The sequence below is a fragment of the Mustela nivalis genome (assembly GCF_964662115.1).
Source record: "Mustela nivalis genome assembly, chromosome: 10".
Taxonomy (NCBI): domain Eukaryota; kingdom Metazoa; phylum Chordata; class Mammalia; order Carnivora; family Mustelidae; genus Mustela; species Mustela nivalis.
The window spans coordinates 40,271,325-40,293,108 of record NC_139029.1 but is presented as its reverse complement, the minus strand read 5'-3'; the positions used below and the strand labels follow the sequence as shown (position 1 = coordinate 40,293,108).

Genomic DNA, 21,784 nt, shown 5'->3' with positions numbered 1-21,784 from the left:
AAATGAGAATGTTTGAGAGGCTGGAAAACCAAGTGGCAGGAGTGTGACAAGGGCAAGTGCAAGGTTCTGATATTTCCAAAGTCCGAGATTCAACAGTTCCCTAATTCTTGGCTGAAGATTCGGACTTGGGCTTCCCTCCATCTGGAGCCCACTCCCCGCTGGCCACCTCCACCCTGGCCTTCCGAGTGTTTGTTCTCAGGCAGGCAGGCAGACACACTCACATGTTCTGAACGTAAGCAGGAAAGCAATTTACAAGAGATAATTGCCAGTCGATGTGTGCTTGTGAGCAGCGGTGAGCACAGACTATTTTTGTCTGTGAGTCAGCCCACCCAACTTCCTTTGCGCTCCACGGCCCTAGGGAAGGGGGCTCCCACTGCACAGGGTGGGCAGTTGCCTTCTGACACCAGACTTAGAGAAGCCAACCTCAGTGAGAGCCAGCTCTGAAGACTGACTGAATTCAAATGGGAGACCCTGAAACATGGGGGATGGGAAGAGCTTTATGGGGCCTGGACTGTATAGGTCAGCAAAACCACAGTCTGTTTTCCCCTCTCCCCACCCCATCTACACAGCCTCCTGCTGGGAAATTCTACTAGACCTTCATGGAACTTCCTCAGTATGAGTTTGCCTCTTAATCTCTGTAGCTGAGTTCTCTTTGTTTTTCCTGCCCAGTCATGCTCAAAAAGCTGGCCCAGACCAGCTGCATTAGCATCACCTGGAACTAGTTAAAATTGTGGGGACTTACTCCAGGTCTACAGATGTAGACACTTCATGGTGGGAGAGAGGTGGGCCCAGCAATCTGTGTTTTAACAAGTCCTCCACCTGATTCCGATGCAGTCTGAAGTTTGAGAACGACTGCTTTAGGCCACTGATGACCAACTGAGTTTTTAGAATTTACGGACTGTTTCCCCCCATCAATCCATGAGTAGCCTAAGGACACAGGCTGTATCGGATTCTTCCTCGAAACCTCCTGAAAGGCTCAGCATAGAAAGTTCAGAGGAAAATGGAAATTAACTGATGGGATACAAAGAAGAGAGACAGGATCTGTCCTATGCAAGGTCATGCAGAACATCAGTAATGAAACCTCTTATCTGTCGCGCATGTGCACACACACACACACACACACACACACGCACACACACACCAAAGTACCCTAAGCTCTCTCCCCAACAGATAACTTGCAGTTCCTGAGCTGCGCTAGGTTCTCTCACTGTTTTAGAACGAGTTGTACTCTGAACATAATGGCTTCTGACCTTGTCTCACCTGGAAACTGACTCATCTTTGATGATTCAGCTCAGACATCACTCATTCCTCACTCAAACTGCATGAGGGGCCACCTCTGGGCCCACTTCCCTTTCGTGTGCTCTCCTCGCCCTCCATGGGATCCCCTTGAGGGTAGCAGCTGTGGCTGATTCCCTATTGTCCTGGGACATGTGAGTCCTGGCACAGAATAGAGTCCTGGCACAGAATAGACACTGCTGGATGTACGATAAGTGGACAAGGTGCTGGGTTCAGAGTGCTAAAAATAAAAGACACATATATGTGCACATATGCACAGACACACAGACCACAGACACACACACACACCCCAACAACAACAAATAAAGACCAAAACCAAGTTCTCTCAACTTCCAGCCTAGACCACTTCTGCAGGTGACTTACCCCTGCCTTGTCACCCTACCATTTGCCCTTGGCTGGCTCAGGCCCCATGCCCAAATATCTAAGAGTGGCCATTTCGCTGTCACCAAATCCAGCAGCAGGTCATATCACTTTCAGAAATGTTGAGAGCTGCTTTCAGTGGCCACTGATTCTCTCCAATCCTTGCCTTCAGTTCCAAGGCAAAGCCTAAAGCAACTGCCAAAGTTAAGATGAAGAGAATAGGCAGGAGAGGAGTGGCAGGCAGCCGTACTGCCCTAAGATTCCTTAACAGTAAACTAATAATAATAACAATGATGAGGATGAGGATGATGATAGCTAACACATAGTGCTTTTCATGTGCCAACACTGTTCTAAGTACTTTGCTTAGACTAAGTAATTTAATCCACTCCCCCCAACTCTACACTCCTCATTCTGTGCCTCCTGGCAAAGCTGCAGGAGATCTAGGAGTCACCTACCTCTGGGTCCCAGCCATCTTCCTGGGGGATCCTAAATATACCTGCTCTGTAACAGGAAAACCAAGTCAGAGTTCTCTGACTCCCCCCCTTAGGCAAGTGGAGCCTCCATAGCCCCAGGCTTCCCCCTGACCACGTGGAGTTGTTACTGACCATTTCCCCAGGGCTCATGTCAACTCTCTCTGACCTACAGGAGGTGAGGCAGAGCAGTATAACTGGGTCCAAAGCAGGGCCTGGGTGGGGTTGCTGGGAAAAGCCCTCATTTATCCCACCAGTCTCCCAAGTCCCTTTGGTCATCCCTAACCCTACCTTTCATGGAAAAGAGGCTCCAGAAAAGGTTGGTGTAGAGACATTTATTGGATGTTTATGGCATTGGTCCACATGGGTCTAGACTTGGGACAGGGGCCTCCTGAGGGCTGCCTGGGATGTCACTGGCAGTCACTGTGGCCATGAAGCAGTGCTGGAGCAGCGTTTGGGGTCCACGGCCTGCTCTTCATTGTAGTCTAGTCGTGGGTTCAGGAAGGGGTGATTCTGTCGGAGAAAGCTCACTCCTGGCACCTCCATTGAATTGCCTGCGTTTCCACCTTGGCAGCCAGGGGGCGCTTCTTCCTTGGGGTCTGGAAAAGAGCAAGCAGAAGGCGTTCCTCTTACAGACCTTATTCCCCCAACGGTCAAACTCGCCCTGGTCAATTTTCCTGAGTGCTCAACTTGGGCAGGACTGCGCTCAGTCTTATATGCATCATTCGCTTAACAAATATTTATTAACAACATACTACATCATTAATTAGGAGCTGTCAGTGTTTCTAATGAACTTAAAATCTAGTGGGGGAGAAAGACAATAAACAATTGTTAGGAAAAAATGAAGACTTGACCTTGACCATAAACCCATGAGGTAGGTACTATTAAAAACTCATTTTATAGATGAGGATACAGGCTGACTACACAGCTAGTATGCAGAGATGTGTTGGAAAAATTTAAAACATACATTATTCTCTTCTTTAAGAATAGATTCCATGACACGCTGCTGATTTATCCTCTCCTCCTCTTGTATACAAGCTTGAAAGGAGGCTCACTTGACATTAGTATTCCCCACTTCCCATTCATTACTTATTCTGCCAAAATTTATTTGGTTTCTGCTCCCAACATACCTCAAAATGTTTTGCCACTAAATCCCACAGTCACTTACAAATCCTTATCTCCCTTGACTTGTCAGGAGCATTTGACATAATTGAGCATTCTTGCCTTTTTGGATAAAATGTGTATCAAGTGTTCAGGTATACCTGGCTGGCTCAGCTGCTGGAGCATGACACTCTTGATCTAGGGTTGTGGGTTCGAGCCCCATGTTGGATATAGAAATTACTTTAAAATAAAATCTTAAAAAACACAAAAAAAGCTTATCAACTGTTCAAGCCAGAAATGTGAGTCACCAAGTCCCTCTGATTTCACCAATTACCATCTTCCATATTCACTCATTTCTCTACATCTTCATGGCCACCACCCTCAATCAAGCTTTTCATCTCCTTCCTCCCAGACCACTGGAACAGCCTCTAGTTGGGTCTCCTTCAGTCTACCCTCCACTTTGTACCCAGAGAGAACTCTCTAAAGTCAAGTGAGTCCATGTACTGTTCTTTCTCAAAAGCTTTCAATGTCTTCTCATTACCTGTTATCCTTGGGGTGGCATTCAAGGCTCTTCACATACTGGGCCTATCACTTCTCTTTGGCTTCATTACTATCACTCTTAAGAACTCTGTGTTTGTGACACCAAGGTTTTCATTGTACCCTAAATAGCTCCATTCCTTTACATCGCTGATTTTTTGCTTATGCTGTTTCTTCTGCCCGGAATGACATTTTTTACCGTCCCTGTCTAGAAAACTCCATTGATGGGGGTGGGGGGGGATACCCAGGAAGAATGAGAACTTTGAAATTAGGGGAAGAGGGCGCCTGGGTGGCTCAGTGGGCTGGGCCACTGCCTTCGGCTCGGGTCGTGATCCCAGGGTCCTGGGATCGAGTCCCGCATCGGGCTCTCTGCTCAGCGGGGAGCCTGCTTCCTCCTCTCTCTCTCTGCCTGCCTCTCTGCCTACTTGTGATCTCTCTCTGTCAAATAAATAGATAAATTCTTTAAAAAAAAAAAAAAAGAAAGAAAGAAATTAGGGGAAGAGTGAATTTTAAGAAGGAAGTTATATTGGACATTGGAGTTGGCTACCTAACATTCACTCCACCTCTTCCCAAATAGCAATTATATTTGGGTGGTATTAGTCCCATCCCAACTCTAGGTGTGGGGCCTGGTTGATCTGAGCCAATCAGATAATCCCATTCCTTTGCCACATGGCTCAGTAATGGGTGCATAGCATCTCCCTGAGGATAATGATTGGTTTAGGGGTGGACACATGACCTGAATCGTCCAATCAGAGTAGAGCTCAGCTCCCTGCACCTTTGAAGGAAGACATAGTTCCCTCTTTCTTCTCCTGGCTAGAGGGAAACAAAAAGCTGGTGGCCCCAGGGACTGTTGGTAGCCAACTTTCTACCATAAGAAAAGTCAGCCTGAGGAGTAAGCCAACTCAAAATAGAGGGTAGAGTTGAAAGAATCTTAGAAGACGGAGCCACAAGCCTGACAACATAGTGAAATTCTAGCTCAACCATGCATAAAGCCCACCTTACTTTTAGACTTCTCACCTAGAGAGCCAATAAATTTCCTTTTTTGTTGTTTTTTTTGTTTTGAACTTTCTATTCTTAAAGAATTAAAGACTCGTAAGAAGTTAAAAAAAAAAAACAAAAACCGTACACTTGCCCTTCACCTAGCTTTCGCCAATGATAACATCTTAAATATCACAGAACAACTTCAAAACTAGGAGACTGATATTGATACAATATGATTAACTAAACTACAAATCTTGTTCAATTTCTACCAGTTTTTTTTTTTTAATTTCTACCAGTTTTTATATGTACTCTTTTTGTGGTGTACTATCAAAGTTGATCACATATATAGACATATAATCACGTCACCATCAGGATAAACTTTTCCATCACCACAGAGAAACTTCCTCATTCTTCCTCTTTATACTCGAACCTTCCTTCTAAATCTAACTCCTGGGGACTCCTGGGTGGCTCAGTTGGCTAAGCAACTGCCTTCGGCTCAGGTCATGATCCCGGAATCCTGGGATCAAGTCCCGCATCAGGCTCCCAGCTCCATGAGGAGTCTGCTTCTCCCTCTGACCTTCTCCCCTGTCATTCTCTCTCTCACTCTCTATAAAATAAATAAAAACAATCTTTAAAAAAAAATAAATCTAACTCCTGGTAACCACTAACCCATTATCTATTACTATAATTACTATTACTATCTATTACCATCACTTCATACCAGAAGTGTGATATAAATGGAACTATGTGGTATACAACCTTTTAAGATTGGCTTTTTTTACTCTTTATAACATCCTTGAAATCCACTTAAGTTGTTGCGTGTATCAGTAGTGCATTCCTTTTTATGGTTGCATATATTCCATTGCATGGTTTTACCATCTGCTCATTGAAGGACTTTTGGGTTGTTTCCAGTTTTTGTCAACTGCAAATAAAGCTGCTATGAACATTCAGGTTTGGGTTTTGTGCAGATGTACATTTTCATGTCTCTAGGATAAATATGTAGGAGTGTAATTGCTGATTACAAGTGGGCTGAATGGTAACCCCTGGATATTAGGTCCTAATCTCTGGAACCTGTGAATGTTACTTTATATGGTAAAATTTGACAGATGTGATTAAATTACAGTGTTTTTTCCCCCCCCCCTTAAAGATTGTTTACCTATTTGACAGAGTTGGGGGAGAGCACAAGCCAGGGGAGCTACAGAGAGAGAGGGAGAAGCAGGATACCCACTGAGCAGGGAGCCCAATGCAGGGCTTGAAACAGGACCCCAAGACCATGACCTGAGCCAAAGGCAGACTCTTAACCAACTGAGCAACCCAGATGCCTCAAATTAAGGATTCTGAGATAAGGAGCTTATCCTGAATTACCTGGGTGGATACTAAATGTCATCAAAACTGCCTCTATAAGAGAAAGGCAGACAGAGATGGACCCACAAACAGTGATGTAAAGACACATGCAGGGATTGCAGTGATACAGCTCCAGGCAGAGGGATGCTGGCAGTCATCAGAAACTGAACAAGGCGAGGAACTTATTCTCCCCTGAAGCCTTTGATTTCAACCCAGTGAGACGGATTTTGTATTTCTGGCCCCTGGAAATGTGAGATAATGCATTTCTGTTATGTTAAGCCACCAAGTTTGTGGAAATTTGTTACAGTAGCCATAGGTATCTAATACGTAGAGTAAGTGTATGTTTAACTTAATGAAAACAGCAAGGTGATGGCTGGTGAGAAGGGCTGATTAGGGATCTCCCACCAACACCTTTTAGAGGGAGAACTGAACTCTTGTCTATCAATCCCCCCCCCCCAGTTTTTTTGTTTCTTATTAAATGTGTCTAGGTTGGAATATCACCTCTACACTTAACCTCATTCACCTCGTCTGCAAAATAGAGTTGATAATCACCACTTGACAGAGTAGTTTAAAGGGGATAAGGTATAAAAAGCATAGCGCCCAGCACCACGGTAGGAACTCAGTCATCCTTCTGATCAAGTTAGTTCCTCACAAGGTACCAGAGTGCCGGAGTACGAAAGTTATGGTCTCTGTGCATCCTTCGTTTGGGGGGTGGGGCTGCGGTGGGAGTGATGGGACGTTACAGAATGCCTGGGCAGCAGGAGGAGCCTATTTTCAGAAACTCTGGTCCATTTCCACTCTGCCCTTGTTAAGGTACTTCCCACACTACCCTTGTTCCCACAGTCAGGTATCATGGCCCCAGGATACAGTGCAATGATTGTAGGCTTTAGAATCTGGGAGATCAGGGTTGACTCCTCAGCAACACAGGCTCAGTAGCTCTGTGACTTGGCTAATTCACTTCCCTTGGCTAACCCTCCATTTCCTTTGCTGTGTGATGGGGCTAATGATCTCTGCATATGTCCTACTGAGAGGGAGACAGAAATGAGACACTTTTGTAAAGATAAAACTCTGCTGAATGTAAGATAGTGGGCCTGTAAGCTGTCTCAGATGCAGGGGAACAGGAGGCTCCTGGTGGATGCTGGGAGTTCAGAGGAAGGAGAACACAGCACTTCATGAATGGGAGGAACTAAGCTGAGTTTGGGCAAAAGGCAGAGAGAGATGAAAGCTATCACTTAGTAAAAGGTCAGGAAATGCATTTTCCATCTTAAAAATAAGAAGCAAGAGCAAGAATACAAGCTGTCTCAAACCCTGGAAACTGAATTATCCAGCTGGTGGCTGATCAATGAAAAATAGGAGGGTGGTTTTCATTCACAGGGTCAAGGCATGAACTGTATTTGCTTTGAGTCAGAAAGGCTTGAGGGGATAAAATGGGGAGGGGGAGGGAAGGAGGACACAAGCAGGAGCACCCCACAGAACTCACCTGGTGACGGAGAAAGAATAGGACTTTGGAGACACGAAAACACATGTATTAGAATTCCAGTTCCATGATTTACAAGCTGTAAACCCTTGGGCAAGTCATCTAACCTCCCTGACACCTGGAATTTACATCCGTGAAATGGGGGGCAATAATATCTCCCACACAGGGATAGTTGGGAAAATGAGATGAGATAGTGCATGTAAAGTTTCAGTGTCCGGTACATAGTGAGGACTTTCCTTTCGCAGCATAGGGATAAGGAGACGAAGGAGGGGGGAGGCTGACATGACTCTGTCACTAGCTAGTGTCACTAGGTGACTTTGGGTCCCTGTCTGTAAAATCCTCACTTGTGAAATGCATAGAAATAAGATCTATACTCTACCCAGTTACTGTGAAAAGCAAATGAGATAGTCTGTTTAGAATTAGTTCATTCCTTTTAACTGTGATATCATATTTCATTATTCCTCTCCTGAGGGACATTTAGTTTGTTTCTTATACAACAAGCTATCATGGATCTGTCTGTACGAGACCTCTCCTAGTGCAACTATTTCTCTAAGGCAGATAATTAGAAGTGGAATTATGGAGTCTAGGGTATAGATACTTTTAGTTTAAATAGATACTGCCAAGTTGGTCCACAAAGTGGTCATACCAATTTATACTCTTACCAGTAGCTTATGACAGTATTAATTCCTAACAGTCAAATTTCTCTCTATTAATATGACCAATTTTGGGACTTTTGCCAATGTAATTTTTTTAAGTTTATTTATTGGGGCTCCAGGGTGGCTCAGTCATTAAGCATCTGCCTTCAGCTCAGGTCTTGATCCCAGTCCTGGGATGGAGCCCTGCATCAGGCTCCCTGCTCAGCAGGAAGCCTGCTTCTCCCTCTCCCCCGGCCCCCCGCTTATGTTCCCTCTCTCACTGTGTCTCTCTCTCTCTGTCAAATAAATAAATAAAATCTTAAAAATAAATAAACAAATAAAGTTTATTTATTTATTTATTTTAGTAATCTCTACCCCAATGTGGGACTTGAACTCTTGACCCCAAGATCAAGAGTTGCATGCTCCTCTGACTGAGCCAGCCAGGCACCCCGCCAATATAATTGTTTAAAAAAGTTATATAATTGAGGTGCCTGGGTGGCTCTGTCGGTTAAGCATCCAACTCTTGCTTTTGGCTCAGGTCACGGTCTCAGGGTTGTGAGATGCAGCCAGCTGAGTGCCCTCAGCACCCAGTAGGGACTCTGCTAGAGGACTGTCTCTCTCCCTCTCTCTCTGTCCCTCCCCATCTGTGCACATACTCTGTCTCTCTCAATCTCTCCCAAATAAATAAATCTTCCTCTCTCTCTCTAAAATAAATATATCTTTAAAAAAATTTTAAAATTACATTATTCTTAAATTGCATTCTTCTTTCTTTCTTAATTGGGGTTAAGGAGCCAAAGGAAGAGATAATCTTCTTTTTTTTTTTTTTAAAGAGGAGAGAATCTTAAGCAGGCTCCACACCTGGCACAGAGCCCAAAAGAAGGCTCAATCTCACAACCCCGAGATCATGACCTGAACAGAAATCAAGAGTTGGACACTTAACCAATTGAGCCCCCCAGGTGCCCTGCATTCTTATTATTAGTAGGGTTGAGCAGCATCTTTTCCTGTGTATTGAGCATTTGTGTTCCTTTCTATGTACATTACATTTTCCTCATTTGTTTAAAGATGTGCCTATATATTCTGGATGTCAGTCTCATCTCTATTTTATATATAGTTGTATTTCATTATTCACAGTAGTTGTAGTCTATAAAGTCACCACAAACACTGAATTAACAAATGCTGAATCATTGCTCCTATGGAAAATACAGGGTTAAGTTCCTGTGGGTCTTTGGTCACAACAGTTTTGTCAACTGTCCAATGCATAAATTTGTTTTGTTTGAAGACACATTATTTAATATATATTATTGATTTATTAACATTGAACTCATGACCAACAGCACTATAATTCCTGCCTGAACCAAGTTTATCTAACCCATGTATTTTCTGCACAGGGCGCACCACAGCCTTCTTACGCTTAGGAGTAGTAGAGAATACATCAGCACTACAGATGGGGGCCACTTTAAACAGTGAAGTTAACAAAAATGCAAAAAAACATAAATAGACCCTTGTTTACAGTAGGAGAACTGAAAACAAGAAGGCAGAGTGTAGACTTGTTTAACATCAGCTGGCAATGTGTGTGATAGGGCAACTCAAATTTTTTGCTGCTCTGCACATGTCCACACCACAAATGACCTCAAAAGCACTGCAGTTATTGATTTGGAGGTTACAGATAAATTTTAGCAAGTAAACGAATTTGCAAATATCAACTCTGTGAATGAGGATTGTCTATATGTGTGTATTTATCTTTATGTTTATAAAATCTTTGTAGTCCATCACTTGTTTTGTAATGTTATGTATGATGTCTTTGTATTTTTTTTCTTTTTTTTTTGAGAGAGCAGGGGAGAGAGAGAGAATAAGTGCGTAGGGAGGGGCAGAAGGAGAGAGAGAATCTTAAGTAGGCTCTGTGTTGAGCGCTGGGCCCTCTGAGGCTCATCCCATGACCCTGAGATCATGACCTGAACCAAAAATCAAGAGTTGGATGCTTATAAAAACAGACACATAGACCAGTGGAACAGAGTAGAGAGCCCAGATATGGACCCTGAACTCTATGGGCAAATAATCTTTGACAAAGCAGGAAAAAATACACAGTGGAAAAAGGACAGTCTCTTCAATAAATGGTGCTGGGAAAACTGGGCAGCTATATGTAGAAGAATGAAATTCGACCATTCTCTTACACCATACACAAAGATAAACTCAAAATAGGTAAAAGACCTCAACCTGAGACAGAAATCCATCAGAATCCTAGAGGAGAACATAGGCAGTAATCTCTTTGATATTAGTCACAGCAACTTCTTTCAAGATATGTCTCCAAAGGCAAAGGGAACAAAAGCGAAAATAAACTTTTGGGACTTCATCAAAATCAAAAGCTTCTGCACAGCAAAGGAAACAGTCAAAAAAACAAAGAGGCAACCCACGGAATGGGAGAAGATATTTGCAAATGACAGTACAGACAAAAGGTTGATATCCAGGATCTGTAATGAACTCCTCAAACTCAACACACACAAAACAGACAATCATATCAAAAAATGGGCAGAAGATATGAATAGACACTTCTCCAATGAAGACATAAAAATGGCTATCAGACACATGAAAAAAGGTTCATCATCACTAGCCATCAGGGAGATTCAAATTAAAACCACATTGAGATATCACCTTACACCAGTTAGAATGGCCAAAATTAACAAGACAGGAAACAACATGTGTTGGAGGGGATGTGGAGAAAGGGGAACCCTCTTCCACTGTTGGTGGGAATGCAAGTTGGTGCAGCCTCTTTGGAGAACAGTGTGGAGATTCCTCAAGAAATTAAAAATAGAACTTCCCTATGATCCTGCCATTGCACTCCTGGGTATTTACCCCAAAGATACAGATGTAGTGAAAAGAAGGGTCATCTGTACCCCAATGTTTATAGCACCAATGGCCACGGTTGCTAAACTGTGGAAAGAACCAAGATGCCCTTCAACGGACGAATGGATAAGGAAGATGTGGCCCATACACACTATGGAGTATTATGCCTCCATCAGAAAGGATGAATACCCAACTTTTGTAACAACATGGACGGGAGTGGAAGAGATTATGCTGAGTGAAATCAGTCAAGCAGAGAGAGTCAATTATCATATGGTTTCATTTATTTGTGGAGCATAACAAATAGCATGGAGGACATGGGGAGTTAGAGAGGAGAAGGGAGTTGGGGGAAGTTGGAAGGGGAGGTGAACCATGAGGAGACTATGGACTCTAAAAAACAATCTGAGGTGTTTGAATTGACGGGTGGGTGGGAGGTCGGGGTACCAGGTGGTGGGTATTATAGAGGGCACGGATTGCATGGAGCACAGGGTGTAGTGAAAAAATAATGAATACTGTTATGCAGAAAATAAATAAATAAATAAATAAAATCAAAAGCAAAAAAAAAAAAAAAAAAGAGTTGGATGCTTACTTGACTGAGCTATCCAGGCGCCCCTGTCTTATTTTTATTTCATGATTATTTGTTTTTGATGAAGGTAAATTTGCCAATTTTCCCTTTATTTAAAAAAGTTAAATGTTTTATTCAAATTCCTACATTTTAATTAATCTGTTTCTAGACTCTCTTTTTATTCTAGGGTTTTTCAGGTTGACACTGTTTACATTTTGGGTTGGATAATTCATTGTTGTGGAGCATTGTTCTCTGTATTGTAGCAGGTTTAACAGTATCCCTGACCTCTACCAAGAGATACCTTCCCCAGTTGCGACAACCAAAAATGTCTCCAGACATCGCCAAATGTCCCTGGGGGTGTTGGGTGGCAACGTGCTCCCCGTTAAGGACCACGGCATTGCCCAATTCTGTCAACTGCTGTGCCAAAATCAAGTGGACAATTTTTCAAACTTTTAAAAATGTCTCTTACCTGATAGGGCAAGTCCCTCCTCTTTTTCTTTTTCAAAATTGTTTTGCACTTTTAATCTTCTAGATACATTTTAGAACCAATGTGACAAATTCCATGAAACATTTTCTTGGGAATTTTATTTATAGATTAATTTGAAAGTGGCAGGTTTGTGACATCGAGCCATCTGTCCACATACATGCTGTATCTCATGAGATAGGTTCTTTGATGCCTTTCATTAACTTCTATGATTTTTCTCTATAAAAGTTGAAGCCTGGGCTGTCTCTGGTCTCCCTGGGCTGTCTGGATCTATACTCGGGCTTTCTTCTTGTTTCCTTGCCAGCCTCCCAGGTTTCTGACTACAAGGCGAGCCGGAAGAATCCTCTTACCTTCAAAAGCCATTCCTCCTGCTTTTCAATGCTCAGCAACAGGAGGATTATTTATTGTCACTGGAATCTGAGAAGGGTTCTTCATGCTGCTGCTTGTTGCACAAGTTGATATCAAGCTGGAAAACTAATCCTTTATGACAAAAAGGGCCCTCTCTGTCATTCTCTGAAATTTAGCTACTACCCACCTTTCTACTGCCCTGATCATTGCCACCGTTCTGCTTCTGCTTAGCTTAAATTCCTGCCTGGTATTCTTTCATATGGTGCCCCAGGATGAATGACCCAGTCACTGCATAGTGACTTCAGAATGGCCCATATATTTTTTACCCATTATTTATTCTATCCTGGAATGCCTTTTCTCCTTTTACCCAACCAACTCCTTTGCTAATTCAGCACTCATTCAAATCTACTCTCCTTTTTGAAATTATCCTTATATTTGGTATTAAATAATTTTGTACTTAATTTCATATCTGCACAGACCCAGTGTGGTAGGCAGAAGAAAGAGCACGATTCAAGGTAGAAAAACATGGGCTGAATTTTAGCCTTACTGTTTATTAGCTGTGACACTTTGAGTAAGTCATCTAATCTGTTTTAGCCTTGATTTTCTCATCTGTAAAATAGAGATGATAATACTCATTTTGAGTGTTGTCTACCAAACTACACAGAAAGATCATTTGTCAATAGGCACTTGTATCTTTCATAGTACCTCACAGAAGTTGTAAAAGTGTGTGCAATAAAGACTTATGAAAAAGCAACACTTTTGGCAGGGGGGTCCTTTGAGGTTCTAGAGGGCCTACGCCAATAATGAAGGAAGGGGTAGTCCAGCAACTCAGATTATCAAAACAAAAACAAAAAAAACCCCTGTATTTAATTTCTGAACAAACCAAGTGTGGAGAACAGCAAGTTTTGCTTATTAATTCTATTTTGTTTGGGATAATATTAAAATCAGTTTTTATTCCCTAAGGCTAGAATTGTAAAGCAGTGTCTGAGAAAATCCACAAATGGATTAATCTTTGTGTGACAAATACAACGCTGACTATATCAAGTTATTCTGATAAACATTGAACACATTAAGCTGACTATATCAAGTTATTTTGATAAACACTGAGTTGACTCTATCAAGTTATTCTGCTAAGCATTGAGCACATGAGGAGTTTGGGATGTAAATGTTCAGATTGCGAACCTCTTAAAAAATGTGCTACTGCTTCACATTCTAGGAAACTCTTGTGAGGCAAAGGTTCCAAACATCATCTAAATATCCCCCCTGGGGGGCGCCTGGGTGGCTCAGTGGGTTAAAGCCTCTGCCTTTGGCTCAGGTCATGATCCCAGGGTCCTGGGATCCAGCCCCACATTGGGCTCTCTGCTCAGCGGGGAGCCTGCTTCCTCCTCTCTCTCTGCCTGCCTCTCCACCTACTTGTGATCTGTCAAATAAATAAATAAAATCTTAAAAAAATAAAAAAATAAATATCCCCCCTTTGTAAGGGTGCTAGTCTGTTTAATACAAGGAAATTATGAGGTTTGTTTCTTACCTGGAGGCTGGAGATGTAAGCCTGGGTCCAATTTCGTGTGGGGCTTAGAGCTGATGAACAGGTAACAAAGCACACAGGCAGTGACAATGAAGGCCAGGAGAACCACGGCTGCTATGGACAGGCCCACAAGGGCACCAATGCTGGGGAGAGAAGACCAGAGGGAGCTGAGTATCGGGAAGGGACTTAGGAGGTAACCTATGATGACGTATGAAGCGCTGTTGGTGTTACAGGCACCAGCAGGCTTCAACTTCTGTTCTGTCTCTACTTACCGTAGGCTGTTTGTGACTAAGCATGAGACAAAGTGTTAGCTATATACCCAGGACTCACCACGTATGTAACATGACTTGCGTCAGTGCCACCACATAGTTGGGACTCAGTACGTGTTCCCTTTTTTCTCTTCTCCTTCCTTCCCTACTTTCTTTGACGTGATTTCCGCCCACCCTGCCCAGGGAGCTGGAGATGGTCTTAAATAGCCCTCCCCACCATGCCAATTCTTAGAAATCAAGACACATAGCAGGCTTTAGCTAAAAACCAGCTGTCCTTCCAGCCTCCAGGTAGTTTCTGACTCACCCTCCAGTGGGTCATCACACCAGTGTGGACTCTGTGATTAGAAGACCTCCCCACAGCTGTTCCCTCACCCTCCAATCTTGTCACCCCTGCCCCAAGTGAGGCCCTGGTCACCTGGTCTCCAGTCGACTACCTCCTGGCTCATTTGGGAGTCACTGTCTTTCCTGTTTCACATGATTCCTCCCCATCATCTCCCCACGTTAGAGTTTTACCTCTTTGAAGGCCCATCTCAAATGTCTCCTCCTCAATAATGCTTTCCTTGGCCATCTTTCTCTCTCCTTTTCCCCCTATGCCAGGCTAATCCACCCAGGACACTTCTCTCAGGGCCTTTAGCACTTCACATTGGGTCAGACAGCCCAGTGTGGTAGGAAAGAACAAAGGGCTTTGGAACCAAACCTGCCTGGATTAGGACCCAGGTATATAACAACTCACTCTAAGGTCTTGACGAAGTTATATCTTTTGAGCCTCAGCTTCTTTGTCTGAAAAGTGAAAACGATCAAAACACAGTATTTCACAGTGATACCTGGCTGGCTCAGTCAGTTAAGTGTCTGCCTTCAGCTCAGGTCATGATCCCGGGGTCTTAGGATAAAGCCCCACATCAGGCTCCCTGCTCAGTGGGGAGTCTACTTATCCCTCTCTCTCTCTGCTGCCCCCCCCCTGCTTGTGTGTGCTCTCTCTGTTAAGTAAATAAACAAAATCTAAAACACACACACACACACACACACAGTACTTCACAGGTGATAGTAAGGATGACTAATATATGCAATATTCTTGACACATAGTAGGTGTTCAACATATTCCTCGTGTGTTCGTTAAAGGAAGAATCAGACCATAAATAATGAGCTTTGTTCTCCTCTTGCAGAAGCCCTAGCACATAGTAAGCATTTCATAAATATTACTGAATTCTTACTGTGTATTAGGCACTGTGAGAGGTTCTCCCAACAATAGTGGATAGGTCAGCAGCAGGTTTTGTTTGTGTGCCCTTCCAGTCTATGACTTCTTTTTTTTTTTTTTAAAGGTTTTATTATTTATTTGACAGACAGAGAGAGATCACAAGTAGGCAGAGAGAGAGGGGAAGCAGGCTCCCTGTTGAGCAGAGAGCCCCATGCCGGGCTCAATCCCAGGACCCTGAGATCATGACCTGAGCCGAAGGCAGAGGCTTAACCCACCGAACCACCCAAGTTCCTCTCCTGTCTATGACTTCTTTACCAGCTTTTCTGGCCACTCCTCTCCCTGACCCCAGCCCCAGGCTCCTGTCCTAGCTGCTTCTGCCAGATTTTGGTCCCAGCTAGCTGATGACTTAATTTCCGTCTAGTTGATGTCTAAGTTCCACTAAGCAGAACCACCTTAGAGCTTTGGAAAATCTGTCTTCTCATAGCTAAATAAATTATTGAACACCACTGCAATGGAATAGTATAGAGCCATTAAAAACATGTTTTCAAGTAATATTTAAGATGAAGGATAGGGATGATTGGGTGGCTCAGTTGCTTAAGCATCTGCCTTTGACTTGGGTCACGATCCCAGTGTTCTGGGATCAAGTCCCACATTGGGCTCCCTGCTCAGTGGGAAACCTGCTTCTTACTTTTCCTCTTTCTGCTGCTTCCCCTGCTTGTGCATGCTCTCTCTCAAATAAATAAATAAACAAACAAATAAATAAATAAATAAAAATCTTTTAAAAATAAAATTTAAAACAGATCAAGGATAAGTTCTGATGAGATAATGCTAAGTGAAAAGAGTAGAATATATTACTAAATATACGGCATAACTCCAACTTAAATAAGCATAAACATATACGTAAGTATACATATGTAAGGTTGGGTAGAAATATACCAAAATGCTAACAGGCTGTCTCTGGTTATAGTGCGGGCTGTGGATGTCCTGCCTGTGTCCCATGGGGTCTTATAATTGTAGAATATTCTGGCCAGTGTTTCAAATGCCACCATTTATATCCTTTGGCTTGAGGGCTTTCTTTGGGCCCAGAACAGTCTCTTCTGTACATTGAGCAGATTAGAAGTGCAGGAAAATTAGTGCCTCGCTTCTCCCATCGCCATACACCCAATGATTGACACAATTGTATGTGAATACAGTTTCCTGCCTCAGGTGGGATGACTCTGGGGTGTAATTTCTACAGGGCCGGCAGAGTTCGGCAGGCATAAGCTTCAGCAACCCTCAGTGGTGACCCACTATTGTTTACTCTTACCCTTCCCTGCCTCCTTTTGCCAGCCTCTATCCATGTTTTCTAGGATGGCTTTCCATACAAACTACTTGCCCTCAAATCCTTGTTTCTAAGTCTTTTGGGGAATCCGAGTTAAGCCACTAGATCTCCCGTGATTCCCCTATCCTTTCCACATGTTCCATATTGAGCATGCAGTCTCTTTTAGTTCTTGTAGGTACTTTAATGAAATATTATTTCCCCTTCTGAGATATGCTCACTGTTTATAAGGCTATTATCTGGAAGGCCTATGCTGCAATAGGGACCCCACACTTTACATGGGACATCTGTGGCCAGCAGGATGGAAAGGGCCCTCTAAATGTAAGGTCCCTTGAGGAATGGGTGAGAGAGCTGGCGGGAGATATCCCAGATTAGCAGTCAGTCAGGGAGCCGGCGCTGTCTCTGATGGTCTCTCTGGGGACTGAGGAACCAGGCCCCAAGACCAGAGCTGGGAACAGAGGAGGCTCCAAGTGGAAACATCTGTCCTTGGCAGAAGATGGACTGCCTCAAGAGGCGGTAAGTTCTGTATTATGGCACCGGTTTGTAAAGAACACTGGGACGAGTATACTTCTCAGTGAAGTTGGAGTTTCCTGCCCTGGCTGAGAAACTGAAGAGCTGCTGGCCTTCTAGGAGTTCACAGAGCCATAACTCTGAGAGACAAGATAACACACTGTGACCCCTAGGAAAGAACTGGAGAGGCGGTCTAACATTTCTCCATTAAGGCTTTTGAGTCAGGCAGCTCTAAGTTCAAATCTGGGTTCTGTCATACATAAACTGAAAAATGCTTCATCTCTTGATCTTGTTTTCTTCATTTGTAAAGGCTCCTGTCTCACCAGGTGTCCCTGAAGGTGAGACGAGGTGGTGTATATACAGCGGCCGACAACCAGTTCTGCCCTGTGCAAGGCTGCTGCCTTTTGGCTCACGTCCTGGTAAAAAACAGAGCTACTAATAGAGGGTGTTTGGAAAGTGGACCAGACATGTGATAGTACCAGCTGCTTCTCCACAGGGAGTCTTCACTTCCTGAGACACACTTTTAGAGACAGCAATTCTCCTGGAGCACCATCCACGGAAAAAGTTGTTTACCTGCAGATTTTTATGTTTTTAAGGACCAACTTTTCATGAAAAAGGCCAAATGGAGTTGAGAGCAAAACAAGATCTCTGCCCTGCAATGGTGGGGCTCTGAGGAGCACTCCAGAAGCATTGTTTTAGGGTTTAGAGTACACCCATTACCTAGATGCCCTGGGGACCCTCCATTCCTCTTCTCCACTTTGCAACTATCTGTGATGTTTATGAACCGCGTTATGTCCAAGCCGAGGAAGAGTCAGCCCTGCAGGCCAAACCTTGCATCTGCCCTTGAGGCCACAGAATGGGAGCACACTGACATGTGATGTAAACTCAGAGGTCACCCCATTCAACCCCCCACCTCACTGAGCCACTAAAGCATTCCACATATCATGCATGGGCCAAAGCAACAGGAGGGTACCACAGGGGTGTTAGAGGGAAGGAGTTTTCAGAAGAGGGAGGGGATCTTGGCTAGGTGCTGACGGGTGTGTGTCTCCAAGGGCCAGCACAGTGCCCAGAAGACAGCAGAGGGTCACTGGGTGTCCTTTCAAGTGATCTGAGTAGAGGGGGTTCTGAGAGAGCCAGGCTAGGTTTAGACTATTGTGCCACAGGACAAGCCCAGACTTGGGCCAGACAAGCCTGAGTTTTCATCCCATCTCTGCTACTTGCTCTCACCAGGGCCTCACCAGAGAGTACCTTAACTGCTTTCAAGTTTTCTCATCTGTAAAATGGACAGAAGGGTTGTGAACATGTGAGTACATCTAACTCTTGGTTCATCCTTGCTGATGTTTAAATCTCAGTCCACCAAGACATTGCTAGAAGATCTTAAACGATTCGCTTTCATACTCCAAGCTTCACTTTCCCACCTGTGAAACAGGGAAAGAAACTCCCTTCTACTGAGCGCCTACAGTATGTACTAGTCACTTTCACATGCATTATTTCACCTAATCTTTACAATTCCACAAACAGGTAGTACGATGGCCATCTTGAAGATAAAAAAAGAGCCTTAGAGGTAATTTGGCCAAATTCGCATAGTTACTAAGTGACAGAGCCACAGTTTGGGCTGACGGGGTTCTAATCAGCCCCAGAGTTCCACACTGTCTCTATACCTCAAAGGGAAGTCAGTGCTACCATATTTCACACCAGCTCAGTGCTAAGTACACAGTGGGTCTTCAGCAACTACTCCATTGTTATACTCTAGGTGCATTTCATATTTTTCTAAATGGATAGTGGGCCTCCTCAGGGGGAGGGAATAATTAATTTTTGTGTCCCTACTGCCTATAATAGTACCTGGTACAAAGCAAAGGCTATAAGGAATGAATGAATATGTGGCTGAATAGAGAATAAGCTAATATAATTCCTCAGGTTACAGATAGTAACTGAATATGCAGGACTGGCAAGCCTGGCTATCTGAAAATAGTTGAACGGTCTAGAAAAAGCGATTATCTGTAATTGTCAGTGGCATATGTCAAGTTGTCAAGTTCACCTCTTTGTCTCTTTGATCCTACTCAGAAATCAGGGCAATCCTTTATCATACTCTTCATCTGATAGCTGTAAAGACAGGCTCAGAGAGGTTTCTGTGGCCAATGTCCTTTCCCACCCATAGGGTATGCAGCCTCTGGTCACACACCTCCAGGAACAGGAAAATCACTGTCTCCTGAGATGGCCCACTCCATTTTTACTGATGCCTATTTCCCAGAGCAGGCTCAGGGTTGGGTCCTATTTTTCTGGGTGAGGCCTCTGGAGACTGATAGAGACTGACACCCACTGCCCTCTCAGCGCCACAGACACCCACTGCCCTCTCAGCGCCACACTTAAGGTTCTAGGAATGTCAGCACTGGCCTATCTACTCCCCGCCCTGAACAGGCAGGGAAATTGAGGTCCTTTGGGTGGGGATTCACCCAAATTACATTTCTGTTAATCTTTGCTGAGCTGGCTTCTGCTGTGACTTTATGATGTTGCATGCAGCTCTGATCCCTTGGTCCTCTGCTTTAGCTAGGGAGTAGAGTACATCCCCAGGATCCACCCCTGGCCTGGCACAGCTAAGTGCTCGGTAAAGGGTAGCTGAAAGAATGACTAAATATGAGGAGGAAGAAAGGGTTGAGCCTCAGCTAGGCTGGGACTGACTTGGGGTGTAGCATGACAGGAGGAGTGAGACTTGGGGCTGAGGTCCGGATGTAGGGCTAGACCATGTTTGGAGTCAGGGTGGGCAGGAGATCTGAGGTAGGTTCCCTGAAGGATCTGGAGGAGGTTGGGGCTGGTGATCAGTATTGCCTGGGGAGTGAGTAAAGTCAGGGATGAGGTCAGGCTCATATTAGGATGGGCACTCTGGTGAGCTCTTGGATTAGGGTAGTGTTTGGGTTTCCTGTGAATGTGGGAGATGGGAGTGTTGTGTCAGGGAGAGGGTTGGTGTGTAATCTGGGGCTGGGTTCATGGTGGCAGAGGATGACACTGGGAGTACAGATGGACACAAGTTTCTCCAGGGTGGAGTTGAGGGTGAGGTTCAAGTTTGGATCCCAATAACTGTTCAGGTCAGGATGGGGGAAGGGGTTACAGAGGGAGCTGGCTTGGTGACAGGGTGAGAGCGAAGGTCAGTATTGGAACGGAAGGGCTAAAGGGCAGGTGCGGTCGATGCTGATGTTGGGGTGGGCACGTGGGTGAGGACTGAGGGTTTAGCACGCGCTGGGCTGAGGGTGCAGCGAGGGGCTAAGACTGGAGTGGGGTTGGAGCTGGGGTTAGGGCCACGGCCGGTACCTGAGCCACCACATGTAGCTGTGCTCGTAGGGGAAGAAGCTGTGCGGGTCGTCGCAGCAGTACTTGTGGTCGCGGAAGCCGCAACAGAAGACGGCGGCCGCCTCGCCCCCCGGCCGCGGGCAGCTGAAGCCGCGCACCACCTCCTGCTCCGCGCTCACGTAGCTCGTGCAAGCGCCGCTCATCGCGCCCCGCACCGGGCCCGTCGCCACCTCGGGCCACCAGACGGCCGGGCAAGCGAGGAACCGACAGAGACAAAACTGAGCCAGAGAAAGACGGAGTCGGAGGGAGAGAAAAGCAGAGAGAAGCAGCGAGACAGAGAGAGACGCGGCGAGAGGCTCGGAGACGCAGCGGCTGGAGACCTAGAGTCCCTGAGGACCGAGAAGGGCCACCAGGTACGCGGACCGAGCGCGGCGGGAGAGGATGTGGAGGAGGAGAGAGACAGAGAAGGGAGGAGGGCGGAGGGGCGGTGGGAGTGGAGAGCGGCGGGAGGGCGCCGGGGAGCGCGGGTGCCAGAGCGCGAGCGCGAAGGGGGTGGGGGGGAACCGGAGGGGAGGACGACCCGCGGCGCCGAGAGGAGGGAGCTGCCCCGGGGGAGCCTTCTGGGCGCCGGTCTGTGCCTGCGCTTCCCCCGCCCGCCTCACAGCGTTCTCAGTGTATGCATGAGGGTGCTGGGAGCTCCCAGAGACTAGGCGACGCGTCCAAGGTGGCAGGGCGGGAATCGAAGCCGCCGCCGTGGATTCCACAGCTGCTCTCGAGCAGCCTCCTGATGCTGGGCGCTGTGCTCCTCGCCCGCATCTCAGGGCAGGTCCAGGCGAGTGCGGGACACAGCGGCCAGGCAGCGACCGCACAGTTTTCGGTCAGTATGGATGATTAGTACACTACTTCGCTGAACCTCCACACCAGCCCAGGGGACCAGGGATTTTCAAACCCGTTTTATAAACGAGAGCTGAGCGCCAGAGAGGTCATTTCCCCAGTCCTCAAGTCCGTGGGATTTTAACCTGGGTCTGTGTAGTACCTAAGCTCTTGTTCTTTCCGGGGTTCTCACTGTGCCTCTTTTTCCAGTGGACTTTTTAAAAAAGACTTTATTATTATTTTTAAAGATTTTATTTATTTATTTGACAGAGAGATAGAGAGGGAACAGAAGCGGGGGGAGTGGGAGAGGGAGATGCAGACTCCCCACTGAGCAGGAAGCCCGATGCGGGGTTCAGTCCTGGGATCATGACCT

At 45.3% G+C, this 21,784-nt stretch overlaps 2 protein-coding genes across 2 annotated transcripts in view; one reads left to right on the top strand and one right to left on the bottom strand.

Annotated features, from left to right (window-relative positions):
- Positions 1-2,445: 2,445 nt before the first annotated feature.
- Positions 2,446-20,741, bottom strand: SHISAL2A (shisa like 2A; the record flags this gene model as incomplete). The annotated part of the gene is made up of 3 exons (XM_082688470.1): positions 2,446-2,725; positions 13,965-14,104; positions 20,560-20,741. 3 exons carry the CDS (start codon positions 20,739-20,741, stop codon positions 2,547-2,549), a joined length of 501 nt encoding a protein of 166 aa, XP_082544596.1. The 3' UTR covers positions 2,446-2,546.
- A 92-nt stretch (positions 20,742-20,833) lies between these two features.
- The window catches only part of TUT4 (terminal uridylyl transferase 4), a 199,669-nt gene continuing 198,718 nt past the window's right edge, over positions 20,834-21,784 (top strand). The window contains exon 1 of the mRNA XM_082688377.1: positions 20,834-20,951. The gene's annotated coding sequence lies outside the window, so the exon portion shown is untranslated. The remainder of the gene's footprint in view (positions 20,952-21,784) is intronic.